Source organism: Elephas maximus, chromosome 1, assembly GCF_024166365.1.
Source record: "Elephas maximus indicus isolate mEleMax1 chromosome 1, mEleMax1 primary haplotype, whole genome shotgun sequence".
Lineage (NCBI taxonomy): Eukaryota > Metazoa > Chordata > Mammalia > Proboscidea > Elephantidae > Elephas > Elephas maximus.
In genome coordinates this window covers 108,956,243-108,976,768 of record NC_064819.1, presented here as the reverse complement: position 1 = coordinate 108,976,768, position 20,526 = coordinate 108,956,243, and the positions used below count along the sequence as shown (strand labels likewise).

The 20,526-nt window shown below is 38.0% G+C and overlaps 1 protein-coding gene across 2 annotated transcripts in view; it reads right to left on the bottom strand.

The window, feature by feature from the left end:
• CDC5L (cell division cycle 5 like) overlaps nucleotides 1–20,526 on the bottom strand; it is a 47,587-nt gene that overhangs the window by 18,586 nt on the left and 8,475 nt on the right. Inside the window, exons 6-13 of one of the 2 annotated variants that reach the window (XM_049893391.1) lie at nucleotides 15,764–15,982; nucleotides 14,241–14,385; nucleotides 13,209–13,397; nucleotides 8,399–8,547; nucleotides 6,606–6,774; nucleotides 3,818–3,982; nucleotides 2,496–2,576; nucleotides 926–1,168 (exon numbers count right to left, since the gene is read on the bottom strand). In XM_049893391.1, the coding sequence (XP_049749348.1) occupies nucleotides 926–1,168; nucleotides 2,496–2,576; nucleotides 3,818–3,982; nucleotides 6,606–6,774; nucleotides 8,399–8,547; nucleotides 13,209–13,397; nucleotides 14,241–14,385; nucleotides 15,764–15,982 (1,360 nt within the window). The remainder of the gene's footprint in view (nucleotides 1–925; nucleotides 1,169–2,495; nucleotides 2,577–3,817; nucleotides 3,983–6,605; nucleotides 6,775–8,398; nucleotides 8,548–13,208; nucleotides 13,398–14,240; nucleotides 14,386–15,763; nucleotides 15,983–20,526) is intronic. The other variant, XM_049893400.1, reaches the window with a different exon arrangement.

Below are 20,526 nucleotides of genomic sequence, written 5' to 3'. Positions count from 1 at the left end.
GAAGAGTATGTCCTGGCTCCCACCCCAGCAAGCATTATGCCTTTAGATTAACTAGGAGCCTTAGATGGGCCCCTGCCGGCACAGTGGTTAAGAGCTCAGGCTGCTAACTGAAAACTGGGCAATTCGAATCCACCAGCCCTATAGCGCAGTTCTAACCTGTCCTATAGGTCACTACGAGTCGGAATCACCTCAACAGCAACAGGATGAGCCTCAAATAGACAGAGCACACTCTTCCCTGTAAAAAAACATTCCAAGCTGATGAACAGAATGGCAGCTGATGATCGATCACTCTGCGTCCAACTGTGAGACCAACCGTACTTCCTGATACTGCTGTGGAGATGTCTATTCACAGGCACAGCCATTTGCTCTGCCAAAGCACAAAGAATAAAATGCATATGAAGAAGAGGCAGGACACAGACTTTATGCAAAAAATGTTTATTTCTATCTCCATTTCCTTATCCAAAAAGGTAGGAGGAAATCGAGTGAGGGGAATAAATTCAGTAAAAAGTATTTCCTTTCTTTGAATACATGAAAGGTTTAATCTAAAAACATTTTTAACGCAGTCTTGCCTTTTCATATTAGTCTAAATAAGTGAAATTTAAGTATTAAAGGCATTCAATCGTATTCAGAGACAGCAGAGTTGAAGAACACAGAAAATGGCTATTGTGGCAACTGTCAATGAGGCATACAATCATGAAACAAAAAATACCTTTATCTGATCGAGGTCTATCACTTACCATCCAGGAAGGGAGGGGGCTTAAAGCACATCCTTCTCATTACACTTAATATGAACACTTACCTTCTAACCATATGATTCAGTTGTTTATGATTATCAATGTGGTGAAATAAGTTAATTTCTGTCTATGATACAGAGCGTTAAGATATACTTAAATCTCAAGAAGGAAGAATTCTTGTTCAATCACACCTTTTTCAGCTCTTCTTTGGAGAACTTTTCATAAGGGTTATGATCCAGATAGGCAACGTGCTCTGCATTGTTGGCAGCAAATCCTACAGGTTTTCCCTTTTTATTCCCAGATGGCTCGTAAGGGTGATGCAGGAGATCATAATGAAGCATTGTAATCATTTCTTTTTTGATTAGTTCTTCACTTTTCTGTAAATCTGTTAGAGGTGGTTCTACATTTAAAGGTCTTAGAATAGTTTCATTTACCTAAAATTTTTAAAACAAGTACAATTACTAAACATATCATTGCAACATAGTAACGTTATTACTTGTTCTAGCATGAATTAAACAGCAAATGTTTTGCGTATTCAAAAGCAATTTTTTCCTTCTTCTTCTAAATTCCTATTTGTACCAGTGAACCATTTTAAAGATTGGATTTGGGAATGCTGACTAAATTTTTTAAATTTCGTTATATTCGAACTTGAGAAATACTTTAAAGAGAAGAAAATTTTCTTTGACAGTTACAAGAGGTGGGAGGGAAGGAGGGTGAGAGAGGGGTATTCACTAGATACTAGATAAGAACTACTTTAGGTGACAAGAAAGACAACACACAATACAAGCGAAATCAGCACAACTGGACTAAACCTAACGCAAAGAAGTTCCCTGAAGAAACTGAAAGCTTCAAAGGCCAGCACAGCAGGGGCAGGGGTTTGCGGACCATGGTTTCAGGGGACATCTAAGTCAACTGGCTTTATAAAATCTACTAAGAAAACATTCTGCATCCCACTTTGGAAAGTGGCGTCTGGGGTCTTAAACACTAGCAAGCGGCCATCTAAGATGCATCAATTGGTCTCAACCCACCTGGATCAAAGGAGAATGAAGAACACCCAGAACACAAGGGAATTACGAGCCCAAGAGCCAAAAAGGGCCACATAAACTAGATACTACATGAGCCTAAGACCAGAATAACTAGATGGTGCCTGGCTACAACCGATGACTGCCCTGACAGGGAACACTACAGAGAACTCCGAAGGGAGCAGGAGAGCAGTGGGATGCAGACCCCAAATTCTCATAAAAAGACCAGACTTAACGGTCTGACTGAGACTAGAAGGACCCCGGTGGTCATGGTCCCCAGACCTTCTGTTAGCCCAGGACAGGAACTATTGCCAAAGCCAACTCTTCAGACAAGGATTGGACTGGACAATGGGTTGGAGAGGGATGCTGGTGAGGAGTGAGCTTCTTGGATCAGGTGGACACTTGAGACTATGTTGGTATCTCCTGCCTGGAGGGGAGATGAGAGGGTGGAGGGGGTTAGAAGCTGGTGAAATGGACACGAAAAGAGAGAGTGGACGGAGAGAGCGGGCTGTCTCATTAGGGGGAAAGTAATTGGGAGTGTGTAGCAAGGTGTATATGGGTTTTTGTGTGAGAGACTGACTTGATTTGTAAACTTTCACTTAAAGCACAATAAAAATTAAAAAAAAAAAAAAAACTTCATTATATTCCAAACGGTGGATGAAATTTTGTTTTATAATCTTTATGAATGATACACAAAGCACCAATCATAAAAAAAAACTTAAAACTTCCTAATACTTACTTCTGATGGTCTTGGCAGATCTTTCTGAACAGCTTTGTGCATTCGTTTCATTTCCTTTACACGTTCTGCATCTCGTATGGCCTAAAAAAATAATTTTATATCCATGATTGCAGCTATAGAGTGTTTGGCACATCTCAGTAAAGGTGAAAACACTTTGGTCTATAAAGTCATGTCCATTCAAGTGCTAAAGCTATAGAAATCTATGTAACTTTGTAAAAAGGTAATGTTACGGCAACAAAAATTAACCAGTTTATTCATTCTCGCATTACAATAGAAACTAAGAATTCCCTGTGTCTACTACAGCATTCTCCAGATTTACATGGTAGGGGCTGCATCCATCAAATAATCATTCTTTTCTTGTCTAAATGAAAATCTCAAACTTAGAGGCAACTCTAACCCTTCAACACAACCCTTCCCTTTCACCCCCAAAGCTAGTGACTTTGAATTCAAAAAAGCCAGTGAATTAATTGTTTCCAGATTCTAAAATTATGAATAATGTGGGATGACACATTAAAATTTCATTCCATTTCTAAAAGGGTAGATGTAACTCAAAGTAGCTGAGAAAACTAAACACAAAAAGTATTATCCTATGTTCCCCACCGAAAAGCACATTCACATGATTTCCCTCTAAGATATGATTTTCCACTGCTGCCACTCTCATTCCAATCCCTTGAGATGAAAGCTTCTTAAAATGATCCTGAAATGTACTGCGGCATGACTTACTGAAAGGGGTCAAATGACCTCAGTTCCAGTTCAGGATTCACTATTCACCAGTCATGAGGCCTGCGAAAATTAACTGAATTCATCTGAGCCCATTTCCTCATTTCTAAAATGAGCTAATACCTATTCTATTTGTATAACCAGGGTGTGGTTAGGTACCAATGGGAAAGTAATTAACTAAAAGAATATTAGTTCAAGGTGTTACTAATATTATTCTGACACACTCCATGTTTCCAAATCCACATTTCTGATTAGCTTATACTGACCTAAAACCATTTACTCAACCAACACAAGATGTTATTTATTTGTTTGGCTAAAGTGAAAAGCAGTGCCTAAAAGACCACTTATGTGTATTTTAGGGAAGCATAACGAATTTGACAGAGGGCATTTAAACAACCGTATACAGAAACATTTTAAGAATGCCCATCCAGGTATTTTAGGTATACTATTATTTATGTGAGACTATATTATTAATTACATAAATAATTTACTTTAACTTTTTTCTTAATATTAAAAAAACTCGTACATAGAGTTCGCGAGACATCTGGCTGTTCTCCATTCTTTGAGCCTACTTACACTGCCTTTCTGGCACAATTACCCACCTGCTTTCGGGCATCCACATCAGCAGCATCTTCAACGTATGTATCATCTATTTCACGCTCTTCCAGCTCCTTCTCGGCATTTTCTGGTAGAACAATTTCAAAGTCATTCTTGGGGGCAGGAAGGCCCAACAACCCTAAACGGAGATGTTCACGGGATTCTCTTTCCTGTAGAAAAGAATTGGTCCTTCTGAATTCATACGCATTAAGTATTCAACCAATATTCTATAAGAATTTCTAAAAAGTTATTACCCTAATACTAATTACAGGAAAATGACTCCTAACTTCAGCACTGAGACCAGTTTTTTGCTTAATTTCAATCTCCCTTTCTTCCCTACATTAAGATCAATAAAAACTTTGACTTATAATCACTGAAGATATCCTAAGATGTTCTAATAGAAGGTTTGGGAATTGCCACTGTAGGGGCAGAAAAAAGTCCTTTACGATCTGTATTTTCATTTGAAGGAATACATTTCAGACAGTGAAATTTGACAGCAAATGAAAAGAACAAGTTCACAAGTCAACCTGTCCTTGGACTAATAAAACCCAATCTGAAAGATGCCTAAATTTGCGTGTGTGAGTGTGTTAATGGAAATATGAAAATATACGTAGGCCAAAGAAAACAGAGTCTATAGTTCCCAAAGGAAACTGTCTGGTACCCAAAGGTTTCCCCAGTACATCCTCGGCTCAGCTTTCCAGCTCATGACTTCCCACTGCTCCATTACATGCATGCTGCCATGAGCTCCAGATGATTTGTTACACGCAAAACATGCTTCACGCTTACTCATGTTGTGGCCTCTGTCTGAAACTGCCCCCACCTTCCTTCTGGGCATACCTCCTCAGTGAAAGCGTTCCTGACATCCACCCAACAAATCTGACTGTTCCTTTCTTTGACCACCTTAAGTGTGCTGGTTTTACTCAAAAGGCTTATTTTGTACTACAATTATATCTGGACTTGGTTTAATACTGCCATCTCCCCAGAGTATAAACTTCTTTAAGAGAAAGCACATCTTTTACTCAACTTTGTATCCCCTCAAGTGTCCAGACCCATGCTGTGCATTAAAGTTTTAACTTGTTTAATTCTTAAGTAGCCATTCAGAGTTGGCATTAGTTAATATTAATGTGGGCATTTAAAAAAAAATTTTTTAACTAACCAAACCTGTACATGAAGTTAGAAGAATTAAACCTATAAACGGGAGATTGCCCAGCATCACTGGAACTCATTACCAAAAAAACTCACAATGATTTTCTGTGGCATCAGATAACCAGGCCCAATAATGAAGTAATAAAAGCAGTAACTCAGGCGAAAGCAAGAATTGTAACTTTTATACCTGGCTTTCTAAATCACCTTGCAAAATATACAAAAGAAGAATTCACTGGCATCAGCAATAAACATAAAATTAACTTGGCTTTGAAATCTAGACTGCCCTTCTCAAATACAGAGCAAAGAGGATTTCAAGATTCAAAATCTAACTTATAAGGCATTCAAAGCTTAATAATTTACAGAAACAGAAAAAAAATGAAAATAAATGTATTGTTTAAGAAAATATTAGTAACTTGATAAAAATTAAAATCTTACAAGAGATATAAGACGCATTATTATTAGCACCATGAATACTGGCAAACACATTAACAATAAGAAAAAGTAGGTTTATGAGCTCAAAAGATTACCCCTTTTGTTAAGTCTTGCAAATCATTTCCCTTTTCTGGCATCCACAGGTGTAGAGATTCTTAAGGTACATGTGATATGCACTGACAAGAGGAAATTTTTTAATTTGGAACCCAGGAGATATTTAAAAAATAAATAAATAAAAAAAATTTTTTTTTTTTTTTTTTTTTTATTAGAAAGTATTAAAACGTAACTGGGACATCCAGAAAGATGGCAGATTAAGAAGCTCTAGGAATCAGTACTTCCACCACAACTGCTGAGCTGGCAAGAACCATCAGCATCAACTATTTCAGAGCTTTGTAGTCTAGCTGAACACTCACAAGGGAGTGCCTGATGAAGCATTTTGGAATAGCTACCACCGCTCCTCTCCCCCATCCTCATGGTAGGCAGCCATGGGGATGACAGCCGGCATTCCTGGTGCAACTTGCTGGTGCCAGGGTGGGTAATAAGAACCATGTCCTCTGAAAATAAGGGTTGTGTGTTTTGATCTGCCTGGTAGTTTAGCAAGGGATCAGTACATAGGCTGGCCATTGTTCCATAAGGAAACCTGTTAGGTCACTGGCTGACCATGGAGATAATGGAACAGAGACTTCAGCAACCACATACAATAAGGAATACAGTCTTCACAAAAAATAGGTTGAAAAAGTAACTAAACAAACAAACAAAGGCAGCCCTAAAAAAACAACTGCAATCCCTGGGGAAGGAGGAGAATCTGATTTTCAGAGTTACCACATTCCAACATTCAAAATGACCAGGTCTCAACAAAAAATTTCAAAGCATACAAAGAAACTAAAAGGTATGGCCCTTCATAGGAAAAAAGAAATTGACAGAAACTATCCCTGAGGAAGTCCAGACATTGAACTTACTAGAAAATGACTTTCAGTTAACTGTCTCAAATATGCTCAAAGAGCCAAAAGAAATCATGGAAAAAAAATTATAGGAAATCAGGAAAAAGATTATGAACAGGTATGAAATATCAATAAAGAAAAATTATAAAAATAAATCAAATGTATGCTGGCAACTGTTTTGGTGTATATGTTTTCACCACAATAAAAAAGAGAAAAATCAAATAGAAATTCTGTAGCTGAAAAGTACAACAGCTGAAATGAAAAGAGAACTGACATTTACCATCTGCTTCACGTAAGAGGGATCACTGTAGTCTGCCATTCCATCCTCAGGATTAATGTTTAACTTGTCTCGGAGAGGAGTTCTACCCGGGGTGGAGTTAACAACTGGCTTGGGAGTTGTCCCACTCCTGGGAGTCAGGCCTTCAGGTCCATGAGAAGGAGTCCTAGACAGACAGATATATTTAGATTATGCTTTCAAATGCTTTTCATATAAATTATTTCACAGGAAAAACAAAGACTTCAGAAATTCTGTTTCTCTAACTAGTTTTAAATTAGAGTTCTAGGTTAAAATAAAGATGTAGTCTAGCTAACTCAGCATTTACCTTTAAACATAATATTTTTATCTTAATGACTTCAAATAAAGTTATCACATTTTACATTTTCTTACCTTCCTAAACTAGGCCCACTAAACATCATTTCAACCATTTCTTGAAGTGTTAGGATAGCTAAGAACATATACTATCAGTGTGTAAGGAGGTCCGACATCACACTCAGTGAACCCAGACTTCTTTTTTTGAGTTCACTGTCTTCATCTTGTTTGCCTCCTTCCTGGCTGTCAAGCTGCTGGCCATCATTTCATTATCATAGGTGTACACACTTTAAGTAGCTGGTCCCTTTATATTTTGTTTGGAAATCAAAGAATCCGGTCTAAATGTGAATAAGTTCTGAGTGAAAGCCAAAAGACTCTCCTGGGAATAGTTATAGACTTTGTAACTTGTATTTTAATTGTTCAACGCCTTTTTGTTCTGTTTTGGGTTGCTGCTTACTTCCTGTTTCTTGGCTGTGCTCCAGACAGGTGGCGCTGCCAGACAGCCGTTCCCTGTAGATGAGGTGTTATCGTACAAGACATGGTCCCTGCCCTCAAGGAGCTTACAATCTAGTTGAGAAACAAGACATACACAGGGAAAGAGGGATTAGGCTCTTTTACAAGCCTTGCAAGAAATGCTCAATGTTAGATAAGGATTTGGTTGCCAAAGCTTCCTGATCCTGCTGCCATGCTGAGTTGCAATGGTCTGAAATGCTTCCTATACTGAACAACCAGGTTTTCTAAGATACAAAATCCTCCACTAAACAATCGATAGAGGACATATCCTAACACTTAAAACTAAAAACAAACTCCAAATAGTATTAACTCTTAAAAGTTTTAACACAACCTATTATAAAACATTTATGTATCAGAAAGATTCTTCTTAAAAGCAGTAGCTTAAAACAAAAAAAACTATAAAAAGTAAACTCTAGTTAATACTATGCATGTTGAAGTGTTTAGGGGTGAAATAAACTAATATCTGCACTTGTTTTAAAATGCATTAAAAAATAAGATGGACTTGATCTGTGATAACGCAAATAAAGCAAAATTTAACAATCGTTGAATCTAGGTGGTGAGTACATGGATGTTCACTTTACCATGCTTTCAACCTTACTGAACATTTGAAACCTTTCATAAAATGTTGATGAAAATAGGAATACATGCACTAAAAGGCTTACAATTTTTATAAACTTCACAAAATGATCATTAACAATGGGTTGATCTGATCTTTTAAATCAGAAAGTATTCAGAAACAAGGTAACATCAGAAGCTTTGAATAAAAAAGCTCCATTACCGGCAGCATGCAGTATTTAACCACTGCCTAGATGCTATGGTATTTATTACCATGAGTGAGAAGAAATCAGAGGCAAGCAGAAGATGTATTTCCATTCTCTATCAACATTACTAAAGCAAACATGGATGTTCCTATCTTTGGATTCAAGTTTTTCTAAGATACAAATCTTTTGATTTATTTACAATACCTGAATGGGGTAGAAAGAACTGTGTTTGGTGTCTGTACAACCTGTCGCTGTGGAGTCACACCTGAGAAGTCACTCTCGTGCAAAGGGGTATTAAGTCCACCTTTTAATGGGGTGTCCACGTTGGTGAGGGCCATAAGGTTCTGGGCTTCCTGATGAACAAGAAGGTAATGAAGTGTGTTTAACAGTTTAGAAATGACACCAGACTCCTCTCTTCTCATCCTACTATACAAATCTTCAAACAGGCAGAATTCTTACACATTTTCTCAATGAAAACCAAGAAAGAAAATGACTATTGGGCCACGGAAGAATTCAATACTTCCGCTCTTTCTCTCAACCTAATGTACCAATCACATCAGAAGTTTTCGAACAAAGTGTTACAGGTTAAGGCATGCTTTTGTGGCTGTACATAAGAAATTACCATTACCCCGAAGTTTCTTCTATTACCTGTACCAAATCTCTCTATAATCATAAAGATCTAAGAATTCAAATTTCCCAATGTGAGCTTGGACTGAATGTCAGAACACCTGGGTTTTGGCCTGGCTTCATCACTAATTAATTCTTTATCCAATCTTCATTAACCTCTCTGAGCCTCAGTTTCTTCTACTGGGATATTAGGATACTCCCAGCTGGCCCACTGACTTCACAAGAAAACAACTCGAGAGGGCAGTCCCTTTTCTAAAGTCTTGCCTGACTCTTCGTGCAGGACTAACGACGCTCTCCATAGTCCCTCCACTATAACCCTGGACTCATTACTATCACTGCACCTTTAAGTCTCACAATCCTCAACTCAAGACTGCGGCAGACTGTATTTTCCAGTGATGGTCACAATAGTATCTCTCATTCCACAAGCTCTTCTTACAATCTAACCTTGACAGCCCTTCCATCAAGAGGTGGGGTCTGTGTCCCCTCCCTTGAATCTGGGTGGGCTTGTGACTTGTTTGTAACCAACAGAACGCAGAAGTGATGCAGCCTGACTTTCAAGGTTATGAGAAAAGTTCTCCTAGCTGAGGGCCCAGACACCATGGAGCAGAGACAATCATTCTTTCTGAGCCCTGGCCAAATTCTCGATCCAAAGAAACCGTGACTATAATAAAACAGATTATCTTAAGCCACTAAGTTTTGGGGCAGAATGACAAAAAAACAGAGAAAGGCTCGTTTTATTACTCTGTAGTCTTTATTCATAAGAAACAATCTTGAATTTCACATTGTCAAAGGTTTGTGTGTGTTCTTTTTGCCATACTAAATACATAGCATTTCCTAGGAAGAAATACATGGGTTTAGAACTTCTACATAAGAAGAGAAAAATGGATCAAATAGTAAAGCATATACTCCCAGAAGAGTGGATGTGATATGCCAGAGCATATATGCCAATACTACAAACAGTGAAAGCTATAGAATACACTACACTAAAAGACCCCCAAAAGTGGTCTGACCAAGGAGTTTGGGAGTTTGGCTGACTACGTGATGGCTCAGGAGAACGCTTGGGCATCTGAGAGCCATCTTTTAGGTGGTGGATTGTTTTATTGTCAACTTGGTTACACTGGGATAATTCCCAGAATTCCCTTTCCTATATGGTTCTCAGAAACCCTGGTGGCGTAGTGGTTAAGTTCTACGGCTGCTAACCAAAAGGTCAGCAGTTCGAATCCGCCAGGCGCTCCTTGGAAGCTCTATGGGGTAGTTCTACTCTGCCCTATAGGGTTGCTATGAGTCAGAACCGACTCAATGGCAGCCGGTTTTTATATGGGTCTGGTCTGGGTTAAGAGTTCATCAAAAACGGAACTGCACAAGATTTGAGAGCCAGAGGTAAAGCAGTCACCATTATGCTCTGAAGGTTGTCACTTGTTAGAGACGGTGAGAAATACACAGAGATGCTGGCAGGTTTTCGTGTGTCCTCACACCACTTACCTGTGCCACGCCTGAGCCCCTCACCAGATTTTAGCTGTGAACTCACAAAATACAGTAGCCACGAAGGGCCAATGACATTAGAGACTTCTTTCTATACTAGCCTCCTTGGTCCCTAGCTTCCAGATTCCCCTGCAAGCTCTGGCCCATTCATTCACACTAGGGCTGGTTAACGGCATTTCACTGAGCCTTCAATTGCCCCTTTTAGGCCTTTACTTCCTTATGTCTTGCCATAATTGTGTACAGTAATTCCTATAATAAATTCCTTACTCTATAATATTCATAGTGCTTCTGCTCCCCTAACTGAAACTTGACTAACACACACTAGGACTATTCCACCCAGATCAGAGGAGGCCAAGAGACAACGGCAAAATATTCTTGTGCTACAATAAACAGCAGCCAGAGGTATCGCCTGTGTCACACACAGAACAGAGACATCCGACTAGTAAAAGCTCCTAAGACTAAGTTCTCAAATGTTTACATAAAAATGACTTAAAAGATATCACGGTTAACTAAACCATCAACTTCTGCCAGTTCACCTTAGAGTTATCAAAGGGCTTCACCAGCTGTGGTCATTTTCTAGTATCTTACTATGACAGAGACAGCTGTCACCTAAAAATCGATTTCTTCTTCCACAGCAATGGAAGCCTCAATTTTTAGTTGGACATGAGGCTGCTGAGAACAGAAGCTACATGTCCCAGTAACAAGGTATAATAACTATTTGTCTAAGTTCTGACCAGTAAGAAGCAAAAATGGTATGTGCGAGAGATATGTTCTTTAGAAGAGAGGATGTGCCCTTCTTCCCCTTTTCTGCTGGCTAGAAGGCAGACATGAGGACTGACACTGTAGCCACTGTACCACAACACAACACCGAGAACAGAAGCCATGCTTCGGAGAGTACCAAACAAAGGCTCCTAGGTCCTCGCCACCAGGGAGCGCCATTATCAGCTCTGGCTTGACGTAGCTCTCAACATTTTGAACATGAAACAAATAAACCTCTATCCTACTTATCACTGTTAGGAATTTTCTGTTAGTTAACTTCATTCTGATACATACATTTCCTTAACAAATAACTTCCCCACATCTTTTAAGGAAGAATCCAATGTTATAAGCCCCAACTTCCTGAAAGCAGCCCAACCTCTAAACCTGTTTCTATTTTTCTCAAAATAACTACCATTCTCTCAATCAACATTTTTTCATTACCTAAATACTCCTTAACAATCAGGTTTCGAAGATCATATTAAAACCACAAAGGATACTACAAAGCTACAGTAATCAAGACAGTGTGGTGTTGGCATAAAGATGGACATACACACAGATCAATGAAATAGAAATGAGTCCAGAAATAAGCCCTTACATTTACATTCAATTGATTTTCAAAAATAAACTCAAAATAGATCACAAGCTTAGATGTAATCACAGCGACCCTAAATATGTGATAGCTAAAATGATAAAACTCCTAGAAGAAAACACAGGAGTAAATTTTCAGGACCTTGAGCTAAGAAAACTTTCCTAGATATGACACCAAATGCACAAGCAACAAAAGAAAAAAACAGACAAATTGGACTTCATCAAAATTACAAACTTTTATGTGGCAAATGATACCATCAAGAAAATGAAAAGACAACCCACAGGATGGGAGAAAATACTTGAAATGATATAATAAGGTACTTGCATTCACATACTTACAACTCAATAATAAAAAAGATAATCTAATTAAAAACTGGGCAAAGAATCTCAATAGCCATTTCTCTAAAGAAGACACACAAATGGCCAATAAACACATGAAAACACGCTCAACACATGAGTCATTAAATGCAAATCAAAACCATAATGCAATACCATTTCACACCCACTAGGATGGCCATCATTTAAAAAATGGAAAGGCATTGGTGAGGATGTGCAGAAACTAGAAGCTTCGAACGTTGCTGCCGGGAATGTAAAAGGGTGCAGAGGCTACAGGAAACAGTTTGGTGGTTCCTCAAAAAGTTAAACATATAATTTGACCCAGTGATTCCACTTCTAGAATTGAAAGCAGAGACTCAAAAAGATACTTGTATATCAATGTTCACTGCAGCATTATTCACAACAGCCAAAAGCTGGAAACAACCAAATGTCTAACAACTGATGAACGGGGAAAGAAATTGTGGTATGTACACACAATGGAATATTGCCCAACTATAAACAGAAATGAAGTACTGATACATGCCACAACGTGATGAACCTTCATTATGCTAAACCAAAGAAGCCAGTCACAGAAGACTACAAAATGTATGATTTTATTTATATGAAATAACCAGAACAGACAAATCAGAAAGATTAGTGAGTGTCCAGGGCTGGGCATGCTGTACAGATATGAGAAGTGACTACTAATGGGTATGGGCTTCCCTTCTGGGTGACGAAAATACCTTAAAATTGATTGTGGTAATGACTGCACAACCCTATGAATATACTGAAAAACATTGAACTGCACGATTTTAATGACTGACTTGTATGTTATATGAATTAGATCTTAATAAAGTGATTTTAAAAAACACAAAAGATTTCCATTAAACACTTATTTATAGTGCCATGTAAATTTTTTCAAAAAAAAACAGCGTTTAGTTTCACTTAAAATTTTCAAGTGCTAACAGTTTATATTTGCAAAATAGCACTACTGAGAAAAGAAAGGTGTATTCTCATCTGTCAGAGAAAAGAGAATGGAGAAGCTAAGTCACAGATAAAGGGAAAGAACCAAGAACACACATCCTGTTAGATTCTTCATTTTAAAGAAAAATGCTTCATGATTTAATGTTCAGGACTCAATTCCAAAATGTTTACCTTAAAAGAAACACAACCAAATCACTTAAGTGTTCTCCTAAGGGCAATAAAACAAAGTAAAAGGGTCACTCTACCTCTGACAGCTTACCTGCAGGATTCTGTCCTGAGAGGCTGGCGTGCGTGGTGTTCTAAGGGCCACGCTGCTGTTGGTAACATTGTACTCGGACAGAAGAGTACTAGAAGCAGAGTTGGTTATGCCAGATTCCTCAGCAGTCTGACGAGCAATTTCACTCGCTTGGCCTACTTTTACAACTTCCTGGAGTTCTGCGTCTGAAATCTAAAAGGACACAATTATCACAGTAAATGACATTTTAATCAGAGAACCAATACAGCTTTTAAAACTTCCATATTCCAGATGCTGAATTGTTGAAGCTGGGTGATGTACGCACAAGCGTTTTTACTACTCTCCTCAGTTTTTTGTAGGTTTTAAAATTTCCATAATAAAGTTTTAAAATGCCTTTCTTATATAATGGGTGGGGGTGGGGGGGAATCATATATGATTCTAATCAAGCCACAGAGGTTTGTATTGCTGTACAGAAATTCTTTTAAATCTATCAACATATTAATCTAATAAGAACATATAAAAGTGCTCACACAAAACAATCGATATGAGGGAAAAAAAAGACTGACAACCAATTAAAATATCACAGACAGTCCACTGAGCCAAAAGACCCCTAAGAAAATGACAGGCGTTTTCTTAATAATTTTAACAAAGTAAATATCCTAAGTACTAAGAAGGAAAAAAAACTCAACATAAGAAATATTACTACTAGGTATGGCAGCATAAGACAAAGTTACTTTATGTTTACGCCCAAGACTCTTGTGTTGATGTAGTCAGTGCACTCATTTGGGGAACTCTCCTAGTCTCCTAAATCCATCTGTCTGATCCATTTAACTTGTTCACTTCTACAACGCTGAACTACTCAGAACAAAACAAGAGGTTACTACGTTTCTGTGTTTCTGACCGATGACTTACTTTTATGTGTAACGCACTCATTAGGCACTCTTAAGGGCACTAAACGCCAGCATAAGCCTGGTACGCATGTTTTCAAACATATGCTGAATAAATGATAAAAGCATGTAAGTTCACACAATGAAAAACTTGCTTTTATCAGATTACCTGAGGGGCAGGAAGTACTAGTTTGCTTCTCTTTTTAGTAAATTCAGAAACGCCACTAGTTTGAAGAATAGCTGACGGTAGATCAGATTCTTTCTTCCTTTTTAAGTGCTGCTTGTCTTTTTTTCTATCTCTTCCTTCCTTTTCACTGCATGAATCAAGGTACAGAAGAAATTTTTAAAAGTTACATATAGGCAATAATATTAAAGGCCATACAAATACTCACACTCTTTGACCAAATAATCTCATTTGTAATTAAGTAAAAAGACAAAAGCTATATATGTCAAGTTGTTCACTACACCATTACCCACTATATTCAAAAAGAATGCAACTTAGAATAGCAATTACTAATGGTATCCTAAGTAATATAAGTACTAAATATTGTGACTAACCATAAACATTGTGATTAGCAAAGTATTACATATATGGTCAAATAAATAGAAAGCAAAACTACTCTTACACAATGATTATATTCCACAAAAATACGTATGCGCACACAGGAAAGGACTGAAGAAGACTGATACCACTGTCCATTTAATCTACCGTATTTTTACACAAATAATGCACACATAGTATGGTTTTTGCTAACCTCTATGCCACTGCTGTTCTACCATGTTTTTAGCAAACAGCATACCCATGTAAATAACACGCCCATGCATCTAATGCACAGATATGACGAAATTAAGTAAAACAATTCTGGCATTTTGGCTGGCAAAAAAAAACGTTTAACGCGTGCATTATTTGCACAAAACTACAGTACTCTTCTCAAATGATTAGTTTTTCTCTTTAATCTCTTTATTTGTAGAGCCTACCTAAAGCAAGGTCCTAATCTGAGAAATAAATACGGTGGAGTAAACTGAAGAAAATTCTGTTTTACAGTGGCTGGAAGGTGTTGTTTAAAAACAGAACACATGTTAACAGGAATGGAAGGTAATGCAGGGAGGAAAAAACTAAAATATCCTTGACTACCATTATAAAATGTTCTCCTCACAACATTCACATATAATACTTGAAGGAACTTTAAAAATCTCTAGAAATAGACAAAATCCCCTGTACTCTACGACATAAACATTTTATAGATATACCTGCTATCATCAAGTGAAAAGATTTAAAAATGCATAGCCAAGTTTTTGTCTTTTAATTTCATTTCATTAAAACAAGATAATATTTGTCACTAGAAAAGAAGAAAGAACCAGACTACATTTTGACAGATCCCTTCAGTCCATTAGTAAAACAACTAACCTACTCACAAATGCACATAAATATTAACATTGTGATTTGGTAAGTAGACAGTCCATTAAGAGCCAAAAACTGACAATTCAAGAAACCAAACAGCAATCTGCGCTAATAACACAACAGCCAGGGTCACTGATTTTCTCAGAAAGGTAAAGCCCATTTAATAAATAAAAGTACATTAAGCCACATTTTGCTAAATAATAAAAATCTTGCTCCAACAAGGACAACACCAGTCCCTCCATGTAATTCCCGCTACATTTTGTCATTTTCAAAATCAAAAGGCAACTTACGATCGTAATTCCCCATCAAGATCCTGTTGTCTTAATTTCCTGAAATCTGCGTCAAGAGCCTGGTAGTTTTCCTCCGAAGTGTCATAGAAACCAAGAGCAGGCTTTTTTTCAAATGGGATTTCTGCATTATAATCAACTCCTCTCTTCTTCTTTCTTTTCTTCTGAATTTCTATGCCAGCTGCTCGAAGCTCTCTTCTTTTTTGGAGAGCAGCAAGACGCCTGAAGGAGAAAGCAAGATCGCCTTGAAAAGCATATACTGTGGGGAAGGGACAGATTATACAATCAAGTTAAATTATCTGGTTATTTGGGGAAGAAACATTTATCTAAATCCTCAACTCATACCATTCAGCAAAATAAATTCCAGTTTTAAAAATACACACACACACATATAATAAAACAAAAACAAAAATCAGAAAGAACTATAATATGTATCTTATCTCTATATGGGAATATACTTAATAAACATTGTTGTTGCTAAGTGCCATCAAATCAGTTCCAACCTATAGCGATCCTGTGTACAACAGGATGAAACACTGCCCCGTCCTGCACCATCTTCACAATTGTTGCTATGTTTGAGCCCACTGTTGCAGCCACTGTATCAACCCATCTCATTGAGGGTCTTCCTCTTTTTCACTGACCCTCTACTTTACCAAGCATGATGTCCTTCAGGGACTGGTCCCTCTTGGTAACGTGTGCAAAGTACATGAGACAAAGTCTTGCAATCCTCGCTTCTAAGGAGCATTTTGGCTGTACTACTTCCAAGACAGATTTTTTTGTTCTCTGGCAGTCCATGGTTTGTTCAACATTCTTTGCCAACACCATAATTCAAAGGCATCAATTCTTCTTTGGTCTTCCTTAGTCACTGTCCAGCTTTCTCATGCATATGAGGTGACTGAAAATACCATGGAGCACCTTAGTCTTCAAGATGACATCTCTGCTTTTTAACACTTTAAAGAGGTCTTCCGCAGCAGATGTGCCAAATGCCAATACATCTTTTGATTTCCTGACTGCTGCTTCCATGGGTGTTGATTGCGGATCCAAGTAAAATGAAATCCTTGGCAACTTCTTTTCTCCATTTATCATCATGTGGCTTATTGGTTCAGTTGTAAGGATTTTTATGTTAAGGTGTAATCCACACTGAAGGCTGTAGTCTTTGATCTTCATCAGTACGTGCTTCACATTCTCTTCACGTTCACAGCAAGCAAAGTTGTGTCATCTGCATATCGAAGGTTGTTAATGAGTCTTCCTTCAATCCTGACGCCACGCTCTTCTTCATATAGTCCACCTTCTCGGAGTACTTGCTCAGCATACAGATTGAGTAAGTACACTGAAAGCATACAACCCTGACGCATACCTTTCCAGATTTTAAACCACGCGGTATCCCCTTGCTCTGTTTGAACGGCTGCCTCTTGGTCTTTGTACAGGTTCTGCGTGAGCACAATTAAGTGTTCTAGAATTTCCATTCTTCACAATGTTACCCATAATTTGTTATGCTCCACACAGTCCAAAGGCTTTGCATAGTCAATAAAACACAGGTAAACACCTTTCTGGTATTCTCTGCTTTCAGCCGAAATCCATCTGACATCAACAACGATATCCCTCATTCCACCTCCTCTTTGGAATCCGGCCTGAATTTCTGGCAGTTCCCTATTGATGTACTGCCGCAACCATTTCTGAATTATCTTCAGTAATTAATATTAGATTTGATTAGATATAGACTCTATGAAATCATTTTTCTTAAATGCACCCCAAGGGAAAAAAGAACGTCAGGAAATAAACTTATTCACAAAAGAAAAAAATGCAAACAGCTAAAATGACAAAAGCTTTACATCACTAACAATTAAAGAATCACAGAGGGAATCACCAAGCACCACCTCTACACATCTAACTAACAGGGTTTAGTCTACTTTGTTTAACAGCGAGGGTGCAAAAAGTGGGCAGTCTTATGCACTGGTGGTGACAGGATAAATTGGTATGGTTTTCTCCAAGGAGAATTTCGAAATACACATTAAATCCCTTAAAGTTTTTCTTATCTTTTAACCCCATAACGTTACTCTTCAGCCATTAGCTTAAGGAAATAAATAAGAGCATGAGCAAGGACTTAGCTGCAAGACTGTTCATAACAGTAACTGGACACCATCTAAATATCCAACAAGAAATTAGTTAAATAAACACAGCTAAAAATCTAGACTATTATACAGCTATCTCTGTAACTTTTTAAAAGGTTATAAATCTAACTGACATGAACAGATGCCTAAGACAGAATGCTGTGTAAAAAAAAAAAAAAAATCAGGTTGTGGACCAACATGTAAAAAGATACAAACATACCTATCAACAAATACATGGCAGAGATGTGTGAAGGATGTCCACTAAAATATTAACAGCCACAATCACTAGAGGGCAGAATACATTTATTTTTTTCTTTGTACTTTCCCATAATGCTACAATTTTAATGATTTAGTGAAAAGGAAAGCTATTCACAATATTAAAGGGGGGGAAATCAAGTTATCAAATGGTATAGAGTGGCAACTTCCAGCATGACAGCATAAGGAGCTCTACAGGCCTGCTCCTCAAACAGGTGAAAATTATTTCAAAAAAAAAAGTTAAAGTCTCTGGAAAAGATCCGAAGGGCATTCAGCAAATGACGAAGCACTTATTCAAGAAAATCTACTAAAACCCATTAAGAAAATCATGTTTATGGTATTTGAATGAATACCTGTTCCCTCCCTCCCCTCCCCAGATCAGTGACCACTCCAGACTGGTATGGCAAAAACACAGGGCTCCCTCTTGCCTCAGCTCCCACTTGAAAGCTATCTTCCTGGGAGGGGCAAGACATCAGCATTTCTCATCCTGCCCCAAGCTTCTTGTTGCAGAGGCCAAGTTTATCACGCCAAAAGGTGGGGATCCCTTCTTCCACCTGCCCTCATTCCCGGGACAGAGGTTCAACCTTGGCAGGGTGCCACTGAGAATACTGGGGCCCCAATAGCCCTTGCCCCAGGTTGTGGGGGAGTGGTTCCACACTAGGAGACTTGGGGCTACCATACCCCACCCCCCACCATGCACTGAACTCCTCAAGTGGGCATGTCATTCAGAAGAGAAGCTTGCCATTGTCCCTGCCTCCAGCACCAGCGTCTAGCAGTTGAGGAGGTGAAGAGATGCAGGAAGTAGAACAGAAAGTTCCAAATCTCTCACCAAGGGAAATGACTTCATTTGTAGCAGAGTGTGGAGAAGTTCAAGTCTAAGGGCACTCTCAAACACAGTGGAGGTTGTAGTGAAAGCAACTGGGAAGAAGCTGACAGATTTAATGGCTGTACAAGCTAGTAAGCTAGTTTGCCAGAGAGCAGGGAAAGAGACAACTGTGAGGAATCCTCCTGGGATCAGAACAAATCTCACACACTGACCTCTGGAAGTATCTCTTCAAAGGAGCTCAAATCTGACTGAACCAGTTTGTGGTGTAATTTATGTTCCAGGGCACTGATGAAAAAAAATACAGCCATCGCAGGCAGTTAGTGAAGCTTAACAGCTGGTGTGGTAAGGGACAAAGACAAAGTGAGTCCTGAAAAAATCCAGGGTGACTGTGGGCATACCCAAGGCTGTGCCTCCCGAGGAGCAACATCAGAGGCTTCACACTGCAAGACAGTTGGAGGATGGGGGTGAAGAGAATAGAGGTCACTAAAATAATCTAGCCAGTCACTAAACAAGTAAACAGGCAAGGAATAACAACAAGCTGGGAGTGGGGTAGAAGGATCAGTTCCAGAGTTTCTACAATGTATAAAACGTCCAGTTTCCAACAAGAAATGGATACGCAAATAAACATGAAAAAATGACTAGGAAAAAAAAAGGCAACAGAAACTACCTGGGAGACCAATCAGATGTCAGATTTAACAAAGACATCAAAGTAGCCATTATAAATATGTTCAAAGAACTACAGAAAACCATGATTGAAGAAATAAAAGTATGATAACATTCCATCAAAAGAGTATCGATAAAGAATTAGACATTGTTAAAAGTAACTAAATGGGAATTTTAGAGTTGAAAAGTACAGTAACTAAAAACTTCACTACGGGGGTCACAGAAGATTTGAACTGGTAGAAGAAAAAATTACATAACTTGTAGATTGATAGATTATGCATCCCAAAGAACAGAGAGAAAAAAGAATAAAGAATTATGAACAAAGTCTCAGAGAAATGTGGGATACCATTAAAATGTACCAACATACATATAATGGGTGTACCAAAAGGAAAAAGCGGAAAAAATATCTGAAGAAATAATGACTGAAAACTTCCCAAATTTACTGATAAACATTAATCTACACCTCCAGGAAGCTCAATGAACTCCAAGTAAGCTAAACATAAACAGATTCACAGACACATAATAAAAATGCTGGAAACCAAAAACAAGGAGAAAATCTCAAAAGCAGCAAGAGAAAAACAGTTCATCACTTACCACAGAACTGAAGTAAGAATGACAGCTAACTTCTCATCAAAACAGTACATACTGCATGATCCAATTTTGTATAAACATTAGTATGTATGTTTGTGTGTGTACATGCACATAAATGTATACACATATTAAGAGAGGTTTGAAAGGACATATTCCAAAGTGTTACAGTAACTTTATTATTTAAATAAGGGAAATAAAGACTTCAAATTATATTAGAAAACCTTTACTAACTACATACAGACAGCATGTTATAACTATATGCTATAATTACCAACCACACTTCAAAAAGAAAATAAAGTAATACTGGAATGAAATGTGTA